The sequence below is a fragment of the Lepeophtheirus salmonis genome, chromosome 3 (genome assembly GCF_016086655.4).
Source record: "Lepeophtheirus salmonis chromosome 3, UVic_Lsal_1.4, whole genome shotgun sequence".
Taxonomy (NCBI): domain Eukaryota; kingdom Metazoa; phylum Arthropoda; class Copepoda; order Siphonostomatoida; family Caligidae; genus Lepeophtheirus; species Lepeophtheirus salmonis.
The window spans coordinates 25,566,080-25,590,149 of record NC_052133.2 but is presented as its reverse complement, the minus strand read 5'-3'; the positions used below and the strand labels follow the sequence as shown (position 1 = coordinate 25,590,149).

The 24,070-nt window shown below is 30.9% G+C and overlaps 1 protein-coding gene and 1 long non-coding RNA gene across 2 annotated transcripts; both read right to left on the bottom strand.

The window, feature by feature from the left end:
- Nucleotides 1–1,637: 1,637 nt before the first annotated feature.
- LOC121114789 (serine/threonine-protein kinase RIO3) lies at nt 1,638–3,700 on the bottom strand. The gene is made up of 2 exons (XM_040708862.2): nt 3,153–3,700; nt 1,638–3,090 (listed from the first exon to the last, which is right to left on the bottom strand). Exons 1-2 carry the CDS (start codon nt 3,472–3,474, stop codon nt 1,745–1,747), a joined length of 1,668 nt encoding a protein of 555 aa, XP_040564796.1. The 5' UTR covers nt 3,475–3,700; the 3' UTR covers nt 1,638–1,744.
- A 4,594-nt stretch (nt 3,701–8,294) lies between these two features.
- LOC139904853 (uncharacterized) lies at nt 8,295–9,111 on the bottom strand. The gene is made up of 2 exons (XR_011779102.1): nt 9,049–9,111; nt 8,295–8,986 (listed from the first exon to the last, which is right to left on the bottom strand). It is a non-coding gene; the product is annotated as an uncharacterized lncRNA (long non-coding RNA).
- Nucleotides 9,112–24,070: the final 14,959 nt, after the last annotated feature.

The window sequence follows — 24,070 nt, the reverse complement described above, 5'->3', positions numbered from 1 at the left end:
TACCAGAATCTCTAACTGTTCGCGTTACAAGATCCATTTTATAAATTAATTACAGTCGTTTTTATGTTTATAATGTTTGCGTCATCTATTCTTTATTTTCTTTTGTACTAGACAATAAGAAATTTTTTTGGTCGTACTGTTGAAGTTTGATTTGATCAAGTTGATCACTTCTCCTTTTTCTTCTTGTTATTATTATTAATCTAGAATATAATCAGAAGATATTTGAACATTAAATACTTTACATATACAGAAAGGAAACAGAAGGTATATTAACGATGAAATATTTTCTCAGAATAAGAGACGAAAAAAAGTCGACTTTGGAAGGAGCAGGCTTCAAGAGTTTCAACAAAGGAGCTGTAGATGAGAAATGATAACTTTTTGTTCGTCATTGAGTAATTAATTCGGGAATTATTTCTTATTGTGGAACTCTCCAGTTCCCAAGAACTATTTATATGTAATATCAAAATAGAATATGCTTTGTACACCAAAATATCGAGACACATTATCTTTACGAGTCTAGAATCCTCTTGCACTTGTTTTCCAATGACAAAAGAGACTCATTATTAACAAAGAAATCAGGCGTGAGATTGAAGTGTCCAGGTTATATAATTATCCGTAAAGACAGTATGTCAATAAATCCAACTTGAGATGAGTGATTTTTCCATTTCATACATCAAGAACACTGAAGGATTCTTATTTATGAAATAGCTTAGAGTAGGAGACCAAGCAGAGTTGACCTTCAAGAATTTCAAAGAAGGAGATAACTCTCTCTATTCCTCACTGGGTCTTTCTGTCGTTTTACGGAACTCCTTTGTTCTTATATGTTGAAGTATACGATGATTCCATAGAAGATCTTGATGAATTTATATATAGAGACAATAATTAACGTGATCAGAAGTCACTATCATTGACCTTGAAATTAAGAGGCACTTGCACAATAAACGATCCTTCCATTAAAGGAGATGAAATCCAACGATTGAAGCACTTGTTCAGTCAAGTCATCTCCCCTTGAGAGTCGACATCAGAAGGCGTGTGAATTGGATATTCCTATCAACGGGAAGAATGACTCGATGTGGATCCTTATATCTGATTACTACGTAGGGGGCCATGAATGAAATGTCTTTCCACGTAGTTCCGACTCCTCACTTCTCTCCTTCTGCTAACTGCTGTGTAATGGAATTCAATGTCGTCCCTACTAAGGTCTATAAGTTTTGTGAGTCAAAACGAAGTTGTAAGTCCCCCTTCATATAGTCCCTGATTCTATCCTCCAAAATCATAACATAATAGATTGTTTTTAAAAATATAATTTAATCAATTGTATTGTACGGTAGACTTTACTCTAGGCCCGCTCATGCTTTGTTGAAACTCAACCCATAAATTTTAGTACAACGCCTATAACTCAGTAATTGACCAAAATATATGTATGAAGTATTGAGTTGTTTGTACCTAAATATAAAATAATATGAAATGTAACTAATTGGACATATTCTATCCTTTAATTGATTTTTACCAAAGATTTTTTTTTGTTCTTAACTCGCCATACGTAAGACAATTCTAAGTAACGTCACAGTATGAGCCTCAACTGGCAAAAGGCTAGCATATTATTTACTCTTAAAGAGTTAAATAAACGTTAAACCTTTGTTTAATTAAATCAACTATATAATATTCCATATATTATCTCTAAACATAAAAAACACAGCTTTATAAATCAATATAAAAAAAATGGGGCCAATAAAAATTTAGACTATGTACTAGCAAATGACACTTTACTGTAAGATTTGGAGGTTGTCAGAGGAGGGGAAGAGGGTGAATTAATTACAGAGTCCTTGAATGCTTTTAATTCAGTCTCTGTCATAGATGGAAGGCTCTTCTCTGATCCATAACTACTCTTCCCTGGAGACTTACTGGTAGACGAACGCTGACTATTGTTGAGTCTTCCTGAGGGAATAGAAATGGGTTCGGCTTTAATAAGACTTTTGGCCCACTGGCTATTAAAACATTCATGGTTATTTTCATTGGACTCTTGATATTTGATTAGCTGATGAGTAATATCGTGTTCTGGATCCAGTGAGAGATTAGTAATATAAAAAAATAGATCTTCATATGATTTGACGAGATCATCTTTAGGAGGTATCCTACAGGAGAAAAAGTCCGTAATGTTTACTATGTCCCGATACAAAAACTCCAGAGCATGTGGGTGAGTTGGCTCAACAGCCTGACTAACATCAATGAAGACAGGGCGTTTTTCATGCCAAAGGATATTGTATTCAGATAAATCACTGTGGACAAGATGACAATCATGGTAGAGAGTCTTCATAGTTGAAACAGTCTCTGAGTAGCACCCCTTCCAATCAGATGACGATAGAACTGCCTCTTTTAACTTTGGAGCAGGTCTTCCGTCACTTCCAATGAATGACATGACTAAAACATGTTTCTTCAATGAAAACACTTCAGGAACATTAACTCCTTTTCGTATCATTCGACTTAAATTATGTTTCTCCTTCTCAGCCCATAAATGAACAACTTTACGAGGATTCTGTTTGGAGAATCGATCGCGAAACCGATAATCATCTTTTATGTACTTTTCTCGATTTTTAAATTCATTCAAAGTAGTTTTAAAAATTTTAATGGCAACCTCAGATGGAATATCTGGATTATGTTGGCCCCCATCAGCATGGAGAATAACTGCCTCCTTACCCGTACTCACTATTCCACGTACGGCATCAAGAAGACCGTTATTGACCATTTTGTATAAAATAAGGCGAGTTTTAGGATCAGTATGCTGTCCCTCCGTTGATTTGTCCTCCTTATCCTTCACTTTAGATGCGCGTTTCCGTCCTTCTTTGACTGTAAATTGTTTCATTTCATTGTATACAGCATTTGAGACTCTTACGTCTTCTCCAGTGGCTATCCCTGGAGGAAAACTTTCTAACACGCGTCTACTATTATTAACAAAATTAATTTCTGCATCATGTTTCGTAACAATGTCTCCATTATCTGTTCGTTTGTACCCACAACGAGGTATATGCTCCGTTTTAAATAAATGGCCATCATCTGAGCATATGGATTCCTCGTCAGAATCTTCGTAATCTAGAACAATAAATGGATATTTATAATAACCTATTAATCATATGCAAGTAAAGAAAATAAACCTAATAATTCAGCGTAATCCGAATGAAGTGTCTTAAAATTATTAAGAGACACAGATACTTTGGAGCCTCCATTTAAGGCTCGTTCCTCTCTTTTTAATGCTTCATTGTGCTCTCGATCGAATTGTGCTTGAAGTGCTCGTGCAATGGCCATATCATCTGTCTCTGTTTCAGCCCCATGTAGGATCCCGGACTCCAAAGATGGGAATAATAAATCTGACGGTTGAGTCAAATCGATGGCCAGTTGCTCACTCATAATTTCACTGAGATTCACCACAACTTCTTCCTCTTTATTACTCTTCACTCCCCAAGCTGATGAAGACATGATGATGAAACCTCCAAAAGACTATTACTTGTTTAATTAACGAAAGGTACACGAGAATTTTGATCAGATGGAGAGGATTATTCCGCTTCAAGCCTCTTCTTCTGTTTCTTGAGGAGTGATGAGTAGTGAAGTAGTGAAAAAGAGAAGAAAAGAAGAAATAATAAAATTTTCTGTTAATTTCGTCATCTGTATGCAATTTATTCGTTCAATAAAGAACACTAGAGATCTAGTAGCTTACATTAAGTAAAAACATTGTAGGAGGTACTTTTACCAATATTATGTATTCAATATTGAACAAGTATCATGCTTGAATACCTCTTATTTTAATAAGGTTTCATCCTTATATTATTTATTAGTAATTATTGTCATATAAAAAAACGAATGGGGATTTCTATATTATAGAATAAAGTAATTTGAAAAAAAAGAATAATTAATTATTTAATAATATTCATAATTTAAATCTACTTGAATTCCCATTTAATATGCTTCATTTAACACATACAAAAATGGCGGAAATACTCCCCAAAATAGTACAAATAATCTGTTTCGTAAATATACCGGATTGTTAATTCACATAAAGAGCCTTTAAATGAAAAACCATTAAACTAGTGCAAAAGTTAATCTGATTGATTCCCGTCATGAGTCATGACAATAAAATCTGTTGCTCAATGTTGATAAATTAGATACACACATTTATCAGTTTTGACCTGCCAACCATTTCTGGAAAACATTATTACTATACTTTTTCGATTGTATTTCACCATTTCATGAAAGCCGATTGATGTTTTTGAGGCGTTTCAGTGCCATTCATGTCCACTATTACAACGTTTGGTTCATTACAGATAATAATCCTAAATTGATTTGTGATTGCTTTGTTAAAAGTAATTCATTTTATTAATTTGTATTTTATAAATACATTTTATTAATTTATTAAAATATTTATTCGTCAAAATGTATGTCAATTATAAGAAATTTTATAATTATTATAGTCAATGACTTTTGATTGATGGAAATTTATGAATAATACATAACAATAAAAGCATTTTATAAAAAAGATTCGTCCATTCTTAAAAGGGATTTCCCTAAATATAACTAATTAGAGGTTAACTTTGAGCCTCTTTTTTTTATAAATTATAATTTAAAATATTCAAACATTCGCAGATAACTCTTTATTTTTCTTTGTTATATCGATGTTGGAATGGAAAATATTTCAAAATGTTGCGTTTTCTTATTAGATAACAAAAAAAATAATTTAGCTTATTGATCTCATACCACATTAAATACCATAGTTCTTTGTACTAGTACTGAAAGTATTTTCTCCTTTTCAACTACTTTTATAACTCTATGAGGCTTGAAATTTCTGAAAAATATTTTTTTTTTTCTTCTCTTTTTTTTAAAGTCGAGTTTCCGTAGCAAAATGGTCTTATGGTTTTACGCATAAAGTAAGATATTTTACGACACCTCACTAGAAATAATATATCACACCGTTACCCTTATTGGATCATGCAACCTTTTCTCCAAAAAGCAACATAAAAAAACCCCAAAATCATATGGTAGTTAGCCAAATAAGTCAATTATACCAATTGCTATTTATTTCTTAAGTACTCCCAGACTATTATTGTCATATTATTTCTATATAATTTTTGCAATGAATTACATATATGAATTTCATAATATTCAAATCTTATAGTATTTTATTCGACACTGTATTAGGTATAATATTGTTTTTTAATATAGCTATACATTGTATTTCTATATGATAGCAAAAATTTCTTAATATAAATAATAAGATGGCCAAAATATATATATACATATTTGCGAAAAAGGATCAACTTGAAATTGTATGTCCTTTTGGAAACGGAGCATAAGTATAAAGGTAGTGGATAATAAGTTGGACTTCTTGATATACGGTCTATATGGATAGTTTATAATTATATAAGGTGGACACTTCAAGGTCACGCCTGGTAGCTTTATTACTACTGAGTCACTTGTGATTGGAAAACCAATGGAACATGATTCTAGACTGTTAAAGATAATGTGCTTCTCTTTTCTCGAAAATTTTGGTCTGTGGAACATATTGTATTCTGCTATTACATATAAATAGTTATCCGAACAGTTAAGTGATTATGTGTTTTACAAAATATATAACAAACCTTTTAATTTATGCTGAAATATCTGAATGTCATTGAAATTCCCAAACTTATTGAATCGGGAATCCTTCTCTAAAAAGTAAAATTGCTTGTCACCGAATTGTAATATTACTGTCGCAAAGATCTAGGATCTCAACACAAATAATTAAATGTTTTCCATACTAGATAATTATAAGTTGTTTTACTAAAAACGATAGTTAAAATGTAACAAAATAATAATACAATTGTTTTAGTATTGATTGGAAAAAATAATTAAGTATCAAAATTTATATTCCCGATTTATGAGTTCTCCTTTATTTTATTTTTTTATCTTATTGATTAATTCGTTTTTATTTTGGAGATGTAAATGCTATTTTGTTATTGTGATTGTTGTCAAGTGAGTAGAATTTTCAAAATCCTTCCTATTATTAATTGTAGAACTATTATTAGTCTGATTTACAAACTATTGCAAGCAATATAAAATTGGGAAATCTTTAGAAAATTGGATTTACCGAGTAGTATTCAAATATTTACTGAAATATATATCTCTTTCTGGAGAAAAAAGTAAAAATAAGAAGGCAACAGAGCCTTATTCCATGCATCATCTTCAGTTCTTTTAGCAAGATAAACTCTATATCAACATAAATAACAAATTAAGATTTAGTTGTAAGGTTATTTTTTTAACATGAGCGTTTCATGTTAAGAAAAAATAATATCCACTTATTTTTAATATATAATTGATTTCTTCGCTATAATGATTGTTTTGTTTTTATATTATTATAAAACTATACCTAACATTAAGATAATGGTGTATACATCCTATCTAAAGAAAATTGAAAAATATTCACAAATGATCAGATGCAGTTGATCAAACTCACAACGACAAGGTAACTAATAGTAATAGTTCTCTAATGTATTATATTCATAAACGTAGATTAGATGTTCACCTATTTATTATTTTTTTTTATATACCTACAAAGGTATAGTATGAAAATAAAATGTAATTCCCCCTCATATAGTGTCAAGCCCAGTTTGCAAGTAGAAAATCTTACATTTTGAGTTAGATTCTTTGTAATCTTAAAGCGAAATACAAGTACGGGCTAGTGTTTTCCACACATATGTGACGTCATTAAAATGGGGTGCTTACTTCAGTCAAATTATAAAATTCGTGAGCAACACCTTTATTATCCAGCACGTTGATAAGTATTCATAACTTATTACTTCCTTTATTTATCAAAAATAATAAATTATGAAATAACCATGAGGTATCAAGTAAGAGTAGGAAATTGACAGCTGACATCAAAATACATAGGGTATTTATGTGTAAGCGAAGTAACACCATGATCAAAGGTGAAAATCTAGTGTGGAATGGGCATGTTAAAAAAAAGGAACCGAAAATCAATATGGTAACCCTAACAATTCGAAGAAGGTTTTGGAGGAGAGAAAGAATAATCCTCATGACATTTCATTAATCAGCTACAATTAGCTTTGACAAGAGAGAAAGGAAAAAAAGATTGTAAAGAATAACATTTGCTAGCTTTACTCCGATGTCGATCCGCAGTTCTACTCTGAGTCCAACAATTATATCTCTGCAACAAATCTTCAGGATTCTGCTCCGTCTTTTATGAGCACACACGAACGTTCAAACAGATTATAAATATAATTAAATCTATTTAGGAAAGGATGTTCACTACTCAGGAATTAAATAATAATGTCAACTGCTTAGGAATTTAAAATTCGTTATTTATACTACCAATTACAAATTAACGGGTCAGCTAAAAAAAACACACCAGATTTACATGTATGACCATGATATATGTAGAGAAACCGGGACAGTTGCACCACTTTTTGTTTGCCTCAATTTGTGTTGTGTTGGTCCTTATTTAGGGATGACGACTGCAATTTGTTCAGTCTTGATCCATACGAGTTCAGTCCTGCATATCAGTACTAATATGCAGTCCTACAACTTATAAAATTTGGTCTTTGATGACGTCACTCCACTTTATTTTTAATTTTTAAATCAATTATAGTATCTTGGAACTGACAATCCGAAGGACTGGGGACATTTTTATTTGTGTATGATAGCCAAAACTTATCCATGGAAATAATAAAATGGTAAATATGTATATTGTATAATTAAACGACAAGGGATCCACAAGAAGTTGTATTTCGGTCCTTTTGGAAACAGAGCATAAGTATAGAATAACTTATTATTTTGTAAATTTATCCAAAGGAATAAATATGAAGTAGCCATAACGTAGCAAGTAAGACGAGGGAATCGACAGCTGACAACAAAATGCTTACAATGTTAATAGAAATAAAAGGTTATACCATAACGTGTGTACGACTGATGTTTGACTTTCACCCACGCTTTTGATATTGACGTCATAGTTAAAGTTGATAATTCTGTAGAGAAAAACGCGTGCAAGGAGAAGGAGGGGAGAGGGGGGGAGAAAGACTTATGGTATCATTGTTTAAAATACTGATGTGATTATCAGCTGCCTACTTTATTATGATTTTTGAGGGTATAACGAAAGTATTTATTAGAAAAATGTTTAATGAAGATATACCACGTATAATTGACTTGGACGTTTTTTATCCGTTACAGTAGATTTGAAAACGTCACACTCCATGAAATTATAATTCATTATGAACCATATTCTCAGAATAATAACTAATGAAACGACAAAGTAGAGTATTTCGAAATATATTTGAAGTTCCAGGTTTAAAAAAGAAAGCTTTAATTAAATATTATTTACATACTAAAAAATATACCATCCTACATTTATGTTAAATATACAAAATTAAACAATTAGAATCATATAACTAATAATAACAAAAAATTATAAATACAGAATATTGAAATAATAGATTGATCCAAAAATATTTTCTTGTTCTGACATGAATTCAGTTAAATATGTCATAACTTTAAGTTGCTAAACACAAGCCAGACGTGGAGTTTAATCAAAAAGATCATCGCCCTTTTTCCTAATGTGGAAGTTGCTATATAAAATTGTGCACAGGATAGATATCGATGAGATCTCAATAATTATTAATAATAAAGTAAATGTCAAAATCATAAAATTAGACAATAAATATACTAATAAAAAAATGTTAGAATTAAATCCATCTTAAAGATTTAGTGCAAAAGCTAATTATGTAGTAATGTCCGGCGATATTACTCCTTATTAAGGGCATCAACCCCCCTGTTATTTATGCTTGTATAACAGCATACTATTATCATGAAGGATACGCAAAATTGCTAATTTTAATGCTACACCCAATGTAACTACCCCCGTTGTTGTGACCATTTAAGCAGTTGTTTTTGCCTTTTATGAGTTTTCTGAACACCATTTCTTGGGGCTTATCAACCATAGCTAATCCTTAAGTGATAAAAAAGTAATATTTATGGACTATGTAATATTGGAAAACCTAATGATCAAACCCAAGTCTTTAAGTGAAGAGACTAATGTCAGACAAACTAGTTGCGAATCATCCAAAGCTACTATTCCCATTGTTGTGACCATTTAAGCAGTTGTTTTTGCCATATAATGAGTTGTGTATCATAATTCTTGATAATTTTAGCTAAAATAGAATAATATTTTATGATTAGATTTAAAAAAAAAAGAATACTTACTGTTAGATGGTACAACATTCAGAGTTCTATTTCGTAATTTGGTGTGGATGACTCTAAACATGCTGAATATGATCTTAAATTCACAATTTACAATGGGGGTATTTCTATAAATGGCATCATTACCAACATCCTCCATTAATTAATGATAGTTCCTAGGGAAGGGAAGAATTTACCCGTGTATTTCTCCATAAATTTTTGAACGTAGGATGATTAGCAATGGATAAGGTTATATTACATGCAATAAGCATCTTTGTGAGATCAAAGTTAAATTCTAACTTGATGTATTCATGAATATCCATACTCTTGTTATAAGATGAGGATAATGAGTGGTGTGTAATTCTAGACAGGGGACTTAAGGCACATTTATATCAATAAATCCGACCAGCCCTCGCTTTCTCATCCGGTAAGTATTTCCATATTCCTGGGCCTCCATTTCCAGAAATACTGACAGAAGGTGACGTTATTTTAGGCATTTTATTCAGTTCTCTATAGACTATCAGCATCTAATATTATTATATTAATATTGAATAATAAAGGCGGGAATGATAAGGTTCTTGATAGAAGAAGATGTATACTATTTAATCAATGATGCCATAAGTATTTCTTCCCTTCTCCTCGCACACTTTTCTACTCTTACCAAAATTATCACCCTTAGTCATAGTAGATGAGTGGTATTGTGTTTGGTCAAAATATGTTTTTCTTCCCCAGCAGTCGGTACTATGTATCAAATTGAAAATTCCAGTAAGCCCGATTACATGATGGACTTATCTTGTATTTCCACTAACCTTGCATACATAGGGTATTTATCTGCTAGGAAGGTAACACAATGTAAGATTAGACTAGACCAGATTGAATAAATAAGGAATGGCACAACAGTAGGATCAATTACTCGGAGTTGGTATGAAGTGTAACCACGAGTAAGTGAGCTCATGAATGACGGAGAGTAACTCTGAGAAGTTATAAGTGTAAGTCCTTGTTGGATTCAGAGTATGATTGATGATTGAAAACGGTGGGATTCCTGCCTATGTCCTTGTTTGATGAGGAGTGGGACTTTTTAGTTTATTTTTAGCTTAATGTTCTTTAACTTAATTTTATTAATTTAAATATAAAAATGTGATTTTGGAATTAATAATAATAAGGTAATTTTTATTCAAATTAATAAATAAAAATAATATGTACTCAAAATTCCTGTAAAATGTCTATTTTGTTTAATTATTTATATTATTTGATCGATTAGGAACAAGATGATTATTATATTTAAAAAAAATTATATTCAATATAATTGTTTGTATCTACAGTAAAAGAAAACAAATTGTGCCAAAGTGTCGAAACTTATTTTTAATAGATTAGGCTCAAATATATAATAAAACTAAGTAATAGAGGGGTAACATTTTAATAAACCATAAGGTTTTAAGCTCTTTTATTTGTTGGTCCTATTTTGTCCTCCACTAGTTCACTAGTTTCCTTAATATTAATGAAAAAAATATTTTCATGGTTATAAAACTTGATTGTTTAGGACTCAAAAATGGCCGACATCAACAATAATGACGTCAAGTGAAATGCTCTATTTGAGAAAAATTGCAAGACATGTTTACGACAATTGTTAATATACATCATACTAGCAAACAGTTACCTGGCGTTGCTCGGGTCTATGTGATATGAGGGAGAGGGAAATCACATCTTAAAAATTGAAAATTGACGTTTAATGAAAAAAATAGATAAAAAATGGAGAAAAAAAAATCAGCAAATGCAGATATTTCACTTATACATTAATTTTTATGTGCCATATTTATATGTAAAAGAATCCACAGACAAATTTCTACAAACTTTTAAAAATCCAATATTTCATTGGAAATCCATTTTTTTACATCTGAAAAGAATAATAAACTGCAATTTTCACCGATTTCTTTTTTTGCCCCTAACTTTCTTGATTTTGAACAAATTTAGATAGCGTTCTAATTCGTTTCAATTGTGTTTTTAGCCGCCAATAACTTTTTGATTTATAACTCAATCTCCCATTTAGTCTCCTTGAGCTAAAAAAACCTTTTGTTTTTTGGGTATAGAATAAGCCCCCTTTATGTGACCCCCTCCCAAGAAAAACAAATTGGTCTTTGCCTGACCAGCTTCAAATGAGGCACCCATATAAAATTTCAGCCTCTTATGTTTAAAGACATAAAAGACAAACACACACACTATATTTTATATATAGAAATATTACATTTATTATTTATTATTTTTGAATGTAATGTTTTTTTGGTTATCAATAAGCATGACTCAAGAATTTTATTTTTATTCTAAGAATTTAAATTATAAATAAAGTAGCTAGGAAGGTCGGTTTTACCTTATATTTGAAATAGAGAATTTACAGTTAGATGAGAGTTTTGAAGGAAAAACAAGAAATGTGTATATTTATAATGGGAAGAATTCAACCCAACAATATTTATATGTTCTACTTCCAACAATGAAAATTATTTTCTAATCACTTTCAAACTATTTTGGTACTTCTATTGATGAAAGAAATACATTTGTCATCTTTCGCACTTATATTTAAATGTTAAATTTATTTTGTTTATGGACTGGTTTCATAGTTGGATATCAAACAGATTTGAGGAACCCAGTTTCTGTAGGCTATTGGGTTTGGTCTACAATTTAGACACTATGTTTAAATTCAGATAAAAAAAATCATCGTATGTACTACATATATGGCTCTTTTTGCAATATAATAACCCTAAAGGATATCAAAGTTAACAACCGAATGCAATGGTACAGTCTTTCGCATGCCTTGACACTTCTATTACAGTTGGATGATAATTTTGAACGTCAAAATATTGGGGGAGGAGAAATTTAGGGTTCTTACAAACTAAAGTGGGCTTTTTGCTGCCTTTTTTCTTCTAAATGCACCCTTAAACACTACTTAAAACACTTTTCAATGAGTGTTTCTATCCAGCATTTATATTTTCACAAAATGACTCCCTAAAAAAATTATAATCTCCCACGCCTATGGCACCAAGGGTGCAGATATAATATTTAAACTGGGAGGGAGAGACACTTCAAGGCAGTAGGATGAGACAAAATAATTATTCTATTCTAGGGTATTCATAGGGTATACGAGGGAATGAATAGCAAAAAATACAATTTTTTAGTTCATCAAATGGAGCTTGAAAGGCTCCTGGGCTTCAGCAAATATGTGGAGTTTCCCTTATGGAAGCAAAAAGTTTTGCGTTTCTCCTCTTTTTGTTGTGCTCAATTTTTTTTATTAATAAAGTAAAATTAGTCTGTAAGCACTTATGAATGTACAATCTTACGAACATCAGTTTGTTCTTCCTTCGATCTAAAAGGTTGTTCTATTAAGGAAATTAGGGCATGAGATACAATTTGAGTTTTCAGTAAGTTGCTACAACTTTTTTATATTTTATATACCTACTTGTATCTTGGGAGAAAGGAAGAGATGGACATGCCTTCTGAAATAAATATTATAAAAATAGGTAATTTTATGAGAGTCTAGTGGTAAAATCAGGGATGGCTGGGAGAGCGTTGACGAAATGATACAACTTACTTTAGTAATATAGATTTGCTTTATTCATATAGAAGATAAGTCCCCAAGAAATCCTCAGAGTTACTATTAGTTTTTCACACTCCTGGCTATACTTTATACGTATCTATTTTTACTAAATATCAATTTATACTCATAAATAATAACAGCTTTAGTATTTTATAAAAAATACTTAGGATTTAGAATCCCTTGATATACGATACATTCATTTTATTTATTTCTTAATATAACGCATTCAGCTTTAGCTACATACACTCCTTGCTACATTGTTATTTCTTAGATCAAATGTGACTTTCCAGCAAATATCTAGACAAATTTTGCTTTATTAATATAAATATAGGTATATAATATAAAAATTAATTTCCTCTTCTCTTTTTTTTCTAGTATCTATGCATTTTATTTATTTTCTAAAGAAACCTATAACTAATCAAGGGAATAATTACAGAGTCAAAATTTATACGTATGAATTTAATTCAAAACCATCAAAAAACTCATTTCCATCCTTTGCTAAAAAAGTATTGAAAAATAAATAAATTTAACTTAATGTAAAATTTAAAATTCCAAAAAAACTAAAAAAAAAGTAATAATATTAATAATCCTGCTTATGCTCACTTCACTTTTTTTCAAGTTTAAATATTTTAAAAAATATTTGAAATATTTACTAAATCATACTTAAAAATACCAACCTTGGTTGCTTTTGTGTTGACTATCCACATATTAATAATAATCTGTTAAAGACGATAAATGGAGCTACTACTATTTTCAATGTTATTTGAGATTATTATTTTATATTTTATGATTGACTTTTTAAGTCGTCATTTATTTAATTCCCAACTTGTTTGTTACTAGGATATAGGTATAGCCTTTATAAAGGTAAAGCTAATGACGGAAATGTCAGGTTTTATACATAACACTCTGTTATGGGGTGGGGGGATAATTGATTTCCCACAAGAAAATAAAATGTAATCACATCCGCTGTTCTATGATTTTCAATAATACCTTTCAATAGCATTGTACATAGGTATATATTATTATGAATCAGCAGCTCCCTTGTTGGCAACTTGTAATTCTCCTATTCAATGCATGCTATTAATTATTACTGGGCACTGCCGAGAATAAATTGGGAAGTTATTCTCGGACAAATATAACATTTATAGCATGGGCATTTATTGATAAACTCCAATGAACATTAATGAAGTTGTTGCCAGTTAACTTGTATTTTTATTAATTTGATGTGACTTCCTCCAGCTTCAATAACCTTTGTGATCCTTGGCTGGAATCGTGCTGCAGCTTTGATTAGATGATCAGCTGGGATTATCCTACAATTTTTTTTATGTCAGCTTTTAGGGAGGTAACATTGCTGCAGGACCGTTTTTTGACCTGTTCTTGAAGGATGCCCCACAGATAGACTGGATTATTGTTAAGGCAGATTTTAGCCTTCACGAATAATGGGACCATCTCAAATAGGAATGACTGAGTTGCATTGAAGGAATGGGACGGTGTAGAGTTCTTCACAAGTACCACACTGTTCAATCCAAACTTCTCATCCATACAGGGTAGCAACTTTATTTATTCAGCTGCATTGATCTTAAGTTCAGCCTGTATGAAATGTGGTAGCATAAAAGAACCCTCGCTAGCCACAGCTCCAAAACCTTGACTATGGTCAAATTCTTGAACTTCAAAACTGGGGGGACTTCATTCGGGTCACAGGCAATTTCTCAATTTTACCGATTAATTTCTGCGTCTACCACAAACTTTTTATCATCGACGTGCACAATAACTTTTGAAACCCCCTTATGTTTCAAGTAGTCGAAAATCTTTGGACATCGATCAGCTCTTATAGCCTTGGTCTTCTCTGTAAACAAAGTATCATATGAAAGAGAAAATGCAGCCGGCCACAGTAAACAATTTTTTTGCAAAATTCAAAGTGGGAGCCGAGATATAGCCATTTAAATAATTCCCAAGACCCTTTATACAGACTATACACACAGCATAACATTGCTAACATTAAAATATACCGTTATTTTGTTGTCAGCTGTCGATTTCTTCGCTTCTTTTCACCAGAATTATATTTTAAGTGTGAAGTACCAAATTATATAATAGTGACGTCATAGTCACGCAACATTAAAATTTTATTAAATATACATTACTCTTTTTCTAAAAAAAAGTTGAGAAAATGGCCCCTTCAAGGGCGTCCGCAGGAATATATTTGGGAGAAGCTTGGTTTCAAAAATTAAATTTTTTGAATTTTTTTTAAGAATCCACAGCTTTGCAAATATTAAATTTTCTATTCAAAAGCAAAAATTCTTTAATTTTTTGGGGGGTTGGGGCTACAACTCCTCCAGCTCCCCCCTGTGGACGCCCCTTCCGTTGGACTCTGTGGTTCCATCATCACTGACTCGAACAGAACTCGATGAAAATGTTCAAGGACTTGTGAGCAAAGACTTGAGACTCAACTTGGACTTGCTGTGTAAGGACTTATACCCACTCACTGTCATGTACTTATTGGAAGTAACGTTATTAATAGTTTAAGCCTCTGCTATTATACAACAATTTTGGTCATCGATTCTTTGAATATTTTCTCTAGTGTACGACGCACTGTCAAAAGTTTGAGAACCAATACTATAATACACAATAGAAGGATGAGTTTGTAGTACATAGTCTCAAAACACCAACAAAGACCCACACTACTACTTCAAGATACTCACTCGCATAGTTCTTTTCCTATGTTGTTCTGGTAGGTAATATGTCTGTGTGAAGACAAAAAAAAAAAAAAAAAGAGTAACACAAAGGAATACAAATTTTTCTTTATGGGGTTAAACCCTAATTTATGGGTAGAACATTCATTCTATGTTGTTGTTGTATATGTATTATTTCAATAAGACAGAGCAGCGTTGCTTAAAATGTAGTTATGTACTAGCAAGTCATTCAATTTCTGTGTGCTCTTTTGTATTCCTCCCTGTCATACAATGATGATGTACAATGAGAATAAATGGGCACTAGGAGTAAGATTATTTCTATCAAACCAATTTGCAATTCTTCATAGAATCTCAAATTGTAAATACTAAGAGAAAGTAAAATTCAAATTACTCGTTCAATATATATCTTAAAAAAATAGAAAATATGGGCATCACTGAAACATGAAGAACTTTTTTTTCTTTGGAATTGTTCACATACTAAAGTACTAAACAGTGTTAGATATATATAAAAAGCTAGTGTTTTTAGTCATTTAACTGTCATCCATCAAAAGGTCAGGATATGTTCCAAGATCTTCAACAAAGGGGTAATACTTATTGCCACTAACCATCAGTTCAATCAATGTTCAAGAAGTTTTCTTTGAGATTTATTTGCCTTACATTGAAAATAATTACCTTAGAAGAGAAAGCCTTATTACACGCGAATTTAATTTGCATGTAGGTCACAAAAAGTCAAAAATTACTGAGTCAAGGGTTTTAAAGAGGCTCCTATTTTGGATATATAGTGTATAATTTCTTAGATACAAAAATTACTTTTATTTGTTGGATAAGCACTGATTTATTGCACTTTTTCTAAGTCCAAACATAAATTTTCTTCTCTCACTTAAAAAAAGAAGACACTTGTCTCTAAGTATCTTGCTTACTCAGCTCCATTTCTTTATACATATAAGTTTATTTTACTATTTACATATATTCCAACGCAAACTTCCATTAATGTAAGAAGGGAAGTTCAAATTATAATTTAATTATTATATTATTTTATTTAAAAAATAAAAATATAGAAATAATAATTTTAAAATAGAGTTAAAAAATATTACATAAGACACATAATTACACTTCCTTATAACATGTGAAAATCATAGAGAAATAAATATATAGATGGACAAGGCAGGGGCGTCCGCAATGGGTGTTGGTTGGAGTGCATGTAACCCCCAATATCCAAATTACCAAAAAAAAAAATATTTTTCTGTGAATAGCTTTGAATTTTTGAAATTTTTTTCCAAAAAAATTTATATTAAATTTTTTTTTCAAAAAAAATACATTTTTTGTGAAAAACTGTGGATTTTTTGCAATGTTTATCTAAAAGAATCTAATTTTCTGTAAGTTGCAATGGATTTTTGATTTTTTTTTTCAAAAAGTTTAATATTTAAATTCTTTTTTCAAAAATTTTATAGATGCAATTTGTTCAGAAAAAATATAAATCTTTGTGAAGAGTTGTCAATTTCTGATATTTTGTTCGAAAAACTTAATATTTGAAATTTTTTTCCAAAAAAATAATTTTTTGTGAATAGCTGTCGATTTTTGAGATTTTGTTCCAAAAAATTCATTTATTTATGAATAACTTTGAATTTTTTATTTTTCAAAAAGTTTAATAATTGAAGTTAAACTTTTGTATTTTTTTTTGTAAAAAAATAGTTTCTGAAATTTTTTATGTTTAACTTTTGATTTTTGAAATGTTTTTCAAAAAATTTACTTTCTACCTTAAAATTTACTTACCAAACTTTTCTCCCCCCCCAAATATATATATATATAATCCTGCGGATGCCCCTCCAAGGATTTTCAATTGGCTGCTTGACTTAGTTAGGCAGATATATAATGAATATGATGATCTTGAAAAGTTTAATACAGCTACTGTATTTAGTGAAATTGAAGATATGTTTTAATCCGAAGGGAATCAATTAAACTTGATTTGAATTGATATGAATGAGCACATTTAAAATTATTCAAATCATCATCTTCATTTCATTTAAAGGAATATATATTTAGCTTATGAAGTTCAAAGCTGTTTCGGTGTTATAAATGCATAAACAAATTATCTGCAGAATAAAATGGAACGAAGATTCAAACAATTTTCCACTATTTAAATCATAGTCTTGCTTGCACCAATTCGACTAACTTAAAGTTCAGCTAAAATTTAAGACAACTTAAATCTATTGAGTACAGAAGTGCAAAGTGCTGTAATATCCTCTGGTCCACAGGTTTTGAAGGGGATGTGATGGGCCCCAATGCAAGTTAAATTTACTCGGCGCTGCTTCCCAGAGCATCAAAGAACCCTTTTAATATCCTCAAATACACCACGCATATTAGAAGGGTTCCTTAATGCTCTGAGAAGGGGCAGCGAATAAATTTAACATTCCTCGTGCCCAGTAGTTCACCTACACAACCTGTGAACCTAATAAAAAGAACTTTGAAATTCATAAATTACAGTTTTTATTAAATGATTTAATTCCAATATGAAACATATTATAGGTCTCTGATTTAGGTAAGGTATACATAAACTATTTGAATCTAATAAACGGGTATTTTTTTGAAAATAAAAATATAACAAATGGTTAACAAATGGCCTTCTAAATCTATGTTATGTCACTGTAGTGATTTCTCTGTTCTTTTACACCATTTGTAGCGAGCACGCTTGACCTTTCGCTTTCAAGTTTCTAGTATTATATGATTAAGCTAAGTTATATTTATTTTCAGGATGAATGATAAATATTTTACAAGGGTCTTGAGAAGAGAGTCGTTGTCATCATTTTTCAGTCTAAAAGAGAAAATATATTGAGTTCAGAAAAACATTTATTTTATGACACAACCTTTCATATGAAAAGAAACATGAGAAAAGAGCTACTCAGTTGGCAGTTATCCAATTTTCCCCAACTATAGAATTGTCATTCAATAATAATTGAAATGGGTTCACAGCTTAAACAGAGCGAATTCTATCAATCAACTTTCATAACACTCACATGGGGAAAGTAAGCAAAAAAACCTACAGCTGACATAAAAATTCCTTGTATTTTTTTTTTGTTAGTGAGGAAACGCTGTCTCAGAATCAATAGAATCTTTTAAAATCATAAAAAGCACTTTTAAAAAACTTTTATTAATCGTATTTTTAATTTCGTCTTCTTGTTGAAAAACAACTCTGAAGGATCATAGTCCCGAATTCGTGTAGTCCAGATATTTATGAAACCCGATACGTCAGACGATATGAGCTTTGGATTCTGAGCTCAAAGATAAATTATATCCTTGGCTTAAATTCATTTGTACAAAATCCTTATTTTCTGGTGTTATTTTTAGAAAAATACAAGGTCTCCTCCTACTGGCAAAAATGCCCCCCTCTAAGTTTAAAAATCATATCTGCGCCCGTAGTGGCATAGGCGTAGAAGATCCGAAGTTGTTATGTGTTTTATGGTGACGGAATATTTGAGATTATTTGGGACTAGGATGACTTTAAAAAAGATAATGTTTTTTTATGAAGACCTTCTTTATATAATAATTTTTTGATCACCTTTTTTTTAATAAAGACAACTCCGTAATAACATGTTTTCTGATTTTTTTAAATTTCAATTCTGGGTGATTAAATTAATTATTTAAAAAAAAGATGAATTCTCCAGATATAGCAATTTAATTCCCAGAAGGATTTGCCTAATTTATAGGGTAGAAGTGCTCATTTTGATCCTTCCTTTTCCTAAGGCTTTCCTTGTAGAATTTTGACTTTATTCGAATCACATTAGATACAATGTAGAGGTGGGACTTGACTTGGACTCCAGTCCATATTTTGAAAACATGTGACTCGACTAGATCACACTATCAAAGAATTGGGATTTGACTCGAGTCAATTCAACTTTTTCACCGGATATAAAGTACGCGATGAAAATATTCAAGGACTTGGACTTGTAAGGAAAGACTCGAGACTCAACTTGGACTTTCAGTAAGAGAACTACTTTCCTCTTTTCCTCCAAGATAAAGAAGAGAAAACTCATCCCCTACTTTATATATATATATATTGCAGCCAACATCAACTTTTCAGAAGTGGTGGTCCTTTAAACCACATGCTCTAGATTCTATATATAAAAAATAAGAGATAAATATTTTAATACATGTATACAATGGTCTAATAAACGCAATAAACAATCATAATAATACAAACCCCTTTTGACACCCTGTAGGGGGATAAAAGAACCTAGTTGATACCAATAAAGATGTTTATTCAAAGGAAAATGATATGGTCGCAATGATGAAAAACATTCTGTAATTACATATTACAGTATTTACGTAGAAGAATTACAACATCCAAAATCTTGTTCCCTTGTGGGGCTTAAAATCATAAATGCGGCAATTTTTTAATGGTTACACAACAGTGGTTTTTTAAAATAAAGATAGAATAGATAATTAACTTTATTTATAAAAAGTGAGAACAATATTCAAATTCAGTAATACCTTGACATACGAGTTTGATTCCTTCTTGGACCGAGTTCGTAAAACAAAAAACTCATGAGTCTTTATAAACTTGAAGAGGCTCTCACGTCGTGTCAACCAGCTCGTGTATCAATATAAACTTTTTCTCTGAATCTGCCTTGTATGTTAGGGTATCACAAGGTATAACTGTTGAGTACATAAATTACGTCTTTCAACAGCTTTTCTTCGAATTAGTTCACACCATTGCGCTCTCTAATCTCCTTTATCCATACAGGGATAGATAGTTCGCCGACTATGTATCTTCTGAAACTATATCGGTAATCTTTAGAAGCCCATTTAATCTCGTAGAGAGTGAAAACCCATAAATTTAATCATTAAAATATGTGTGAACTGATTTGCACTTTGATGGGATGAGTTAAATATTACTACACATATATCTGTAATAATTTGTAATTATGGGATTATGGTTATAAAAATTTGGATATGGTCTAAACCAGTTAAATGACTACGGTTTAACGCTACAATTACATACAAAACTTGTTTTTGTATCTCCACTTTTGATATCCGAGATGTTGTTTTCATAGTCTTAAAAAACGAGGCCAAAAATTTGGAATATCTAACTGGTAACTAGTGCTGGGACTCAGTCCAATGCCGACTTTTTTTTTTTTGGTTCCGTCTAAAGTGATTTTTTTCTATACCTATTGATACCGATATTTCGGTATAAACCACGATATCTGATCGTAGACCGAAATGTAATCGTTTTCAAATAGTGAGCCGATTATTTCAAAATCAGTCTATATAACAATTTTCTCCCCTACTCTGAGTTATGAGCTCTACAAATATTATTTCTGAAACAATTTAGCTTCATATTTCACTATTATAGGGCTATGTTCACAATTTTGAAATGCCCATGACGTCATTAACAATTCATTCATAGAATATGTCTAGATCAGATTTTAAATGAGACCAATCCAGAGATATTTTTTCTTTAAGGCCGGTCTAGACCAAACTTATTCAAAGGACCCAATTAGTTCGGCAGACTAAAAATCATAAAGGTATCAGACCGGTCTAGGATTTTTAGATCAAATCCCAATACTAGGTAATATCCATGTAAGATTGGACCTATCTTTAGTTGTATTACTAGTTTTATCATGATATATATAGATTTTAAATGCAACGTCATGTAAATTAAATATCACATGATAAGATTATACCCTATTTTTGATATTGCGGGATGAGCCATATTACTTGGCCATGTGGTTGGCCAATATATATTGGTTAAAAACAAAATATGGACACATAACATAATAGTAAGTAGAACTGACATGTTTTTAATGAGAAAAAGGGAAAACGGTGGTTGTGTGGGTTCTTTCTTCTTTTTTGTTCATTATTTTATAGGTCATGGTGTTGTTAACTTCTCCTTCTGAAGTCAGCATTATTGCCTATCTTTGGTGTAAATTGATTTGAAAAATGCATAATAGGTATATCTTAGGTTTTTTTTTGTTTTTGTATTTTGAATATATGTATTATAAAACATATATACATGAATTTAAATCTAAGCCCCCCCCAAAAAAAAAAAAAAAAAAAAAATCATCATCATATAACAGGCATCTAATATTAATAAGGGCCTAAAATTCAGGTGTACCATATGTCTCGCTCTCGCCTTCTCCTCGTACTCTTTTTTTTTTTCTTTTCATTAAAAATATATCAAATCTAATAATAAGAACAATGGCAGCGTGGGAGGAGAGACGACGTTAATATTCCCTCTGTAATTAATATTTTATGGGCTCTCAATTATTCAAAAAATTAGGCAAAAATCGAAATTCTCATATTAAAGACCTAAAATTAGATATCATTCTTCAAATTCATCTAGACATTTTTGGACATTTTGGAAGATACAAAACCTTTTTAGAAAGAAATTGAAGAAACGAGCTATTTTTACGTTTAAATACAATTTTGGCCTTGATATAACATATTTAAATTTTAGTGACTTGTTTTGAAGGGAATTTATATGAAAATTGATGTATGCCCTATTGTCTTATTTTATTGATTTTTATTCCGTTGATTTTTTTTAATTTTTGTTGTTGAGACGCTTACATTTTTAAATTGAATTTATGAATATTTATGTTTGTAAGCATTAATCTGGTGAATAAATTTTAAACTATAATGTTTACAATATATTTCTTCAAATGCATCTAAAGTCTTCTTTTATATTATTTGTTACTTAAATAAAAGTATTTAAAAAAATTGTTTGAATATATTTTTTTAAATCTGTAGCAAAGGGGCGACAAAATTTATACATGACTTCACCTGTGCAAGGTTTGGTACTTCCCCACTGCATAAAAATGTAATATTTCGTATAGAAGGGTTGGACCAGTGGTTTTCAAACTATTTTGAACCCATTGACCTCTGTTTTTTTTTGTTTTTTTGTTTCATGAACCCTCTCAAGCGAGAAAAAAACTTGAACTATATAATCTGTGATTTTTCTATTTATTTTTTGTGTGAAGGACCAACATTTAAAAGTATTTGGTTTGGATTTACTGCAATTATTTTAAATAATCGTTGTATAATTCTTATTTCATTACAAGATAATAATAGTGAAGGCTTGAATAATTTATATAACATTAAACATGAGTAAATATTCCGACTAAGTCAAGACCATTGTTATTTATTCTGTAAACAATTTAATTATCTCCGACATGTGGAATCTCAAAACAAAATTATGATAGCAGAAAAGAACATAATATATTGTAACACAGAATGAGACAATGTCACCAATTCTGCGTACCTCAAATTTTGTCTCTCCATGTCTGAGTAAAGTGTCAAAACTATGAAGTCCATCTGACTAAAGGTTGTTTTCCATTCACAGTTAATATTTGTACATACATTATCCGAATAGAAGTAAAGGGAAAAGTATAGCTTAAGCGAGAACCAAGCTAGTATTATATAGCTAGACAAAGCGGTTCCGGAATGTATTTTCAAGTGTGTGTGGGGGGGTCAGCAACCTTACAGTTTATTTTCATATTAATCCAAAGTTCTCTTATGGTTATAGCTCCACTAAGACAAGGTATATCAGTTGTGTTGCATCGGTCCTAGGACTAATTTCCTAATAAGTCTTCGCCCTCCCCCTTTTCAGTCTTTTTTCATATCGGTCCGATCCTTTTAAACCATTCAACGATCCTACCTATCTTTTTATTTTCTTCACTCCTAGCTAGGACTGAAGATTATAAAAATGAAGAAAATAATGAATGATACCTAGAACGAATAATAATACTTTCTAGAAACACAATTCCTTCTTTCAACTTCAGGTATTTTGTCTCTTTGAAAGAGGCTATGAATTATGATGTAACTTTAACGGCTGAAATGACGTAGTTAGTACTAATTACGTAAATTGAGCTGTTGTAGTTTCCATAAAAGACTGATAAAGCCGGTCCTAGGAGTGAAAAATTAAATTAAGGCCGGACTGCAGTCTTTTTAGTTTTTTTGAGACCGATTCAACACTTTATATAATATATCAATTTTTCAAGTTCGCCAGTCTCTTGAGTAAATTTATGTTATCATTGAAGCCGTAAAACACATCTTAAAACTACATACCAAGTTTGGGATTTTGAGGAAAAAAGTGGCTTATCTCGCAGAGATCTTACCTGTCATTTTTTTTACTATTGCCTAGTTTTGAAGCGATGTGAGCTTTTGCAATTAACAGAGCAAAATGCATTGCTCGACTTTCTTGGTATAATTTTCGGTATGAAACACCAAATAAAATTAGTTTCCCTAACGTTGTGGTCTGTTTAACTCTAGAAAGTATTTTCAGAAAAAGTCATTCAATGAATGAATGTAGAACACTATTAAAGAGCTTTCCAAAATCATTGCAAGGGCTATAGAAAAAGAGACATTCGGTAGATAGTTTATATTTTGCATTCTTCATACATATTGTCCCCATCACAGCAGAGCAAAAAGCAGCCTAGGCAATATTTAGATGAAAAATAATGAACCATTTGTGATTAATACATACATACTCATATTTGTCCAGAGTAATTTTGGGGGGAGGGAGAACATGCCCTAAGCCAAGCTCTTTCACAAAAAAAAAAACATTCTCGGCCATATCTAAAAG

Excerpts from the sequence above, each read along its gene's own strand:
- LOC121114789 (XM_040708862.2), bottom strand. The coding sequence starts at position 3,474 with ATGTCTTCATCAGCTTGGGGAGTGAAGAGTAATAAAGAGGAAGAAGTT. Across the intron at positions 3,091-3,152 it reads GGATTACGCTGAATTATTAG|ATTACGAAGATTCTGACGAG; the intron begins GTTTATTTTCTT and ends TTATTGTTCTAG.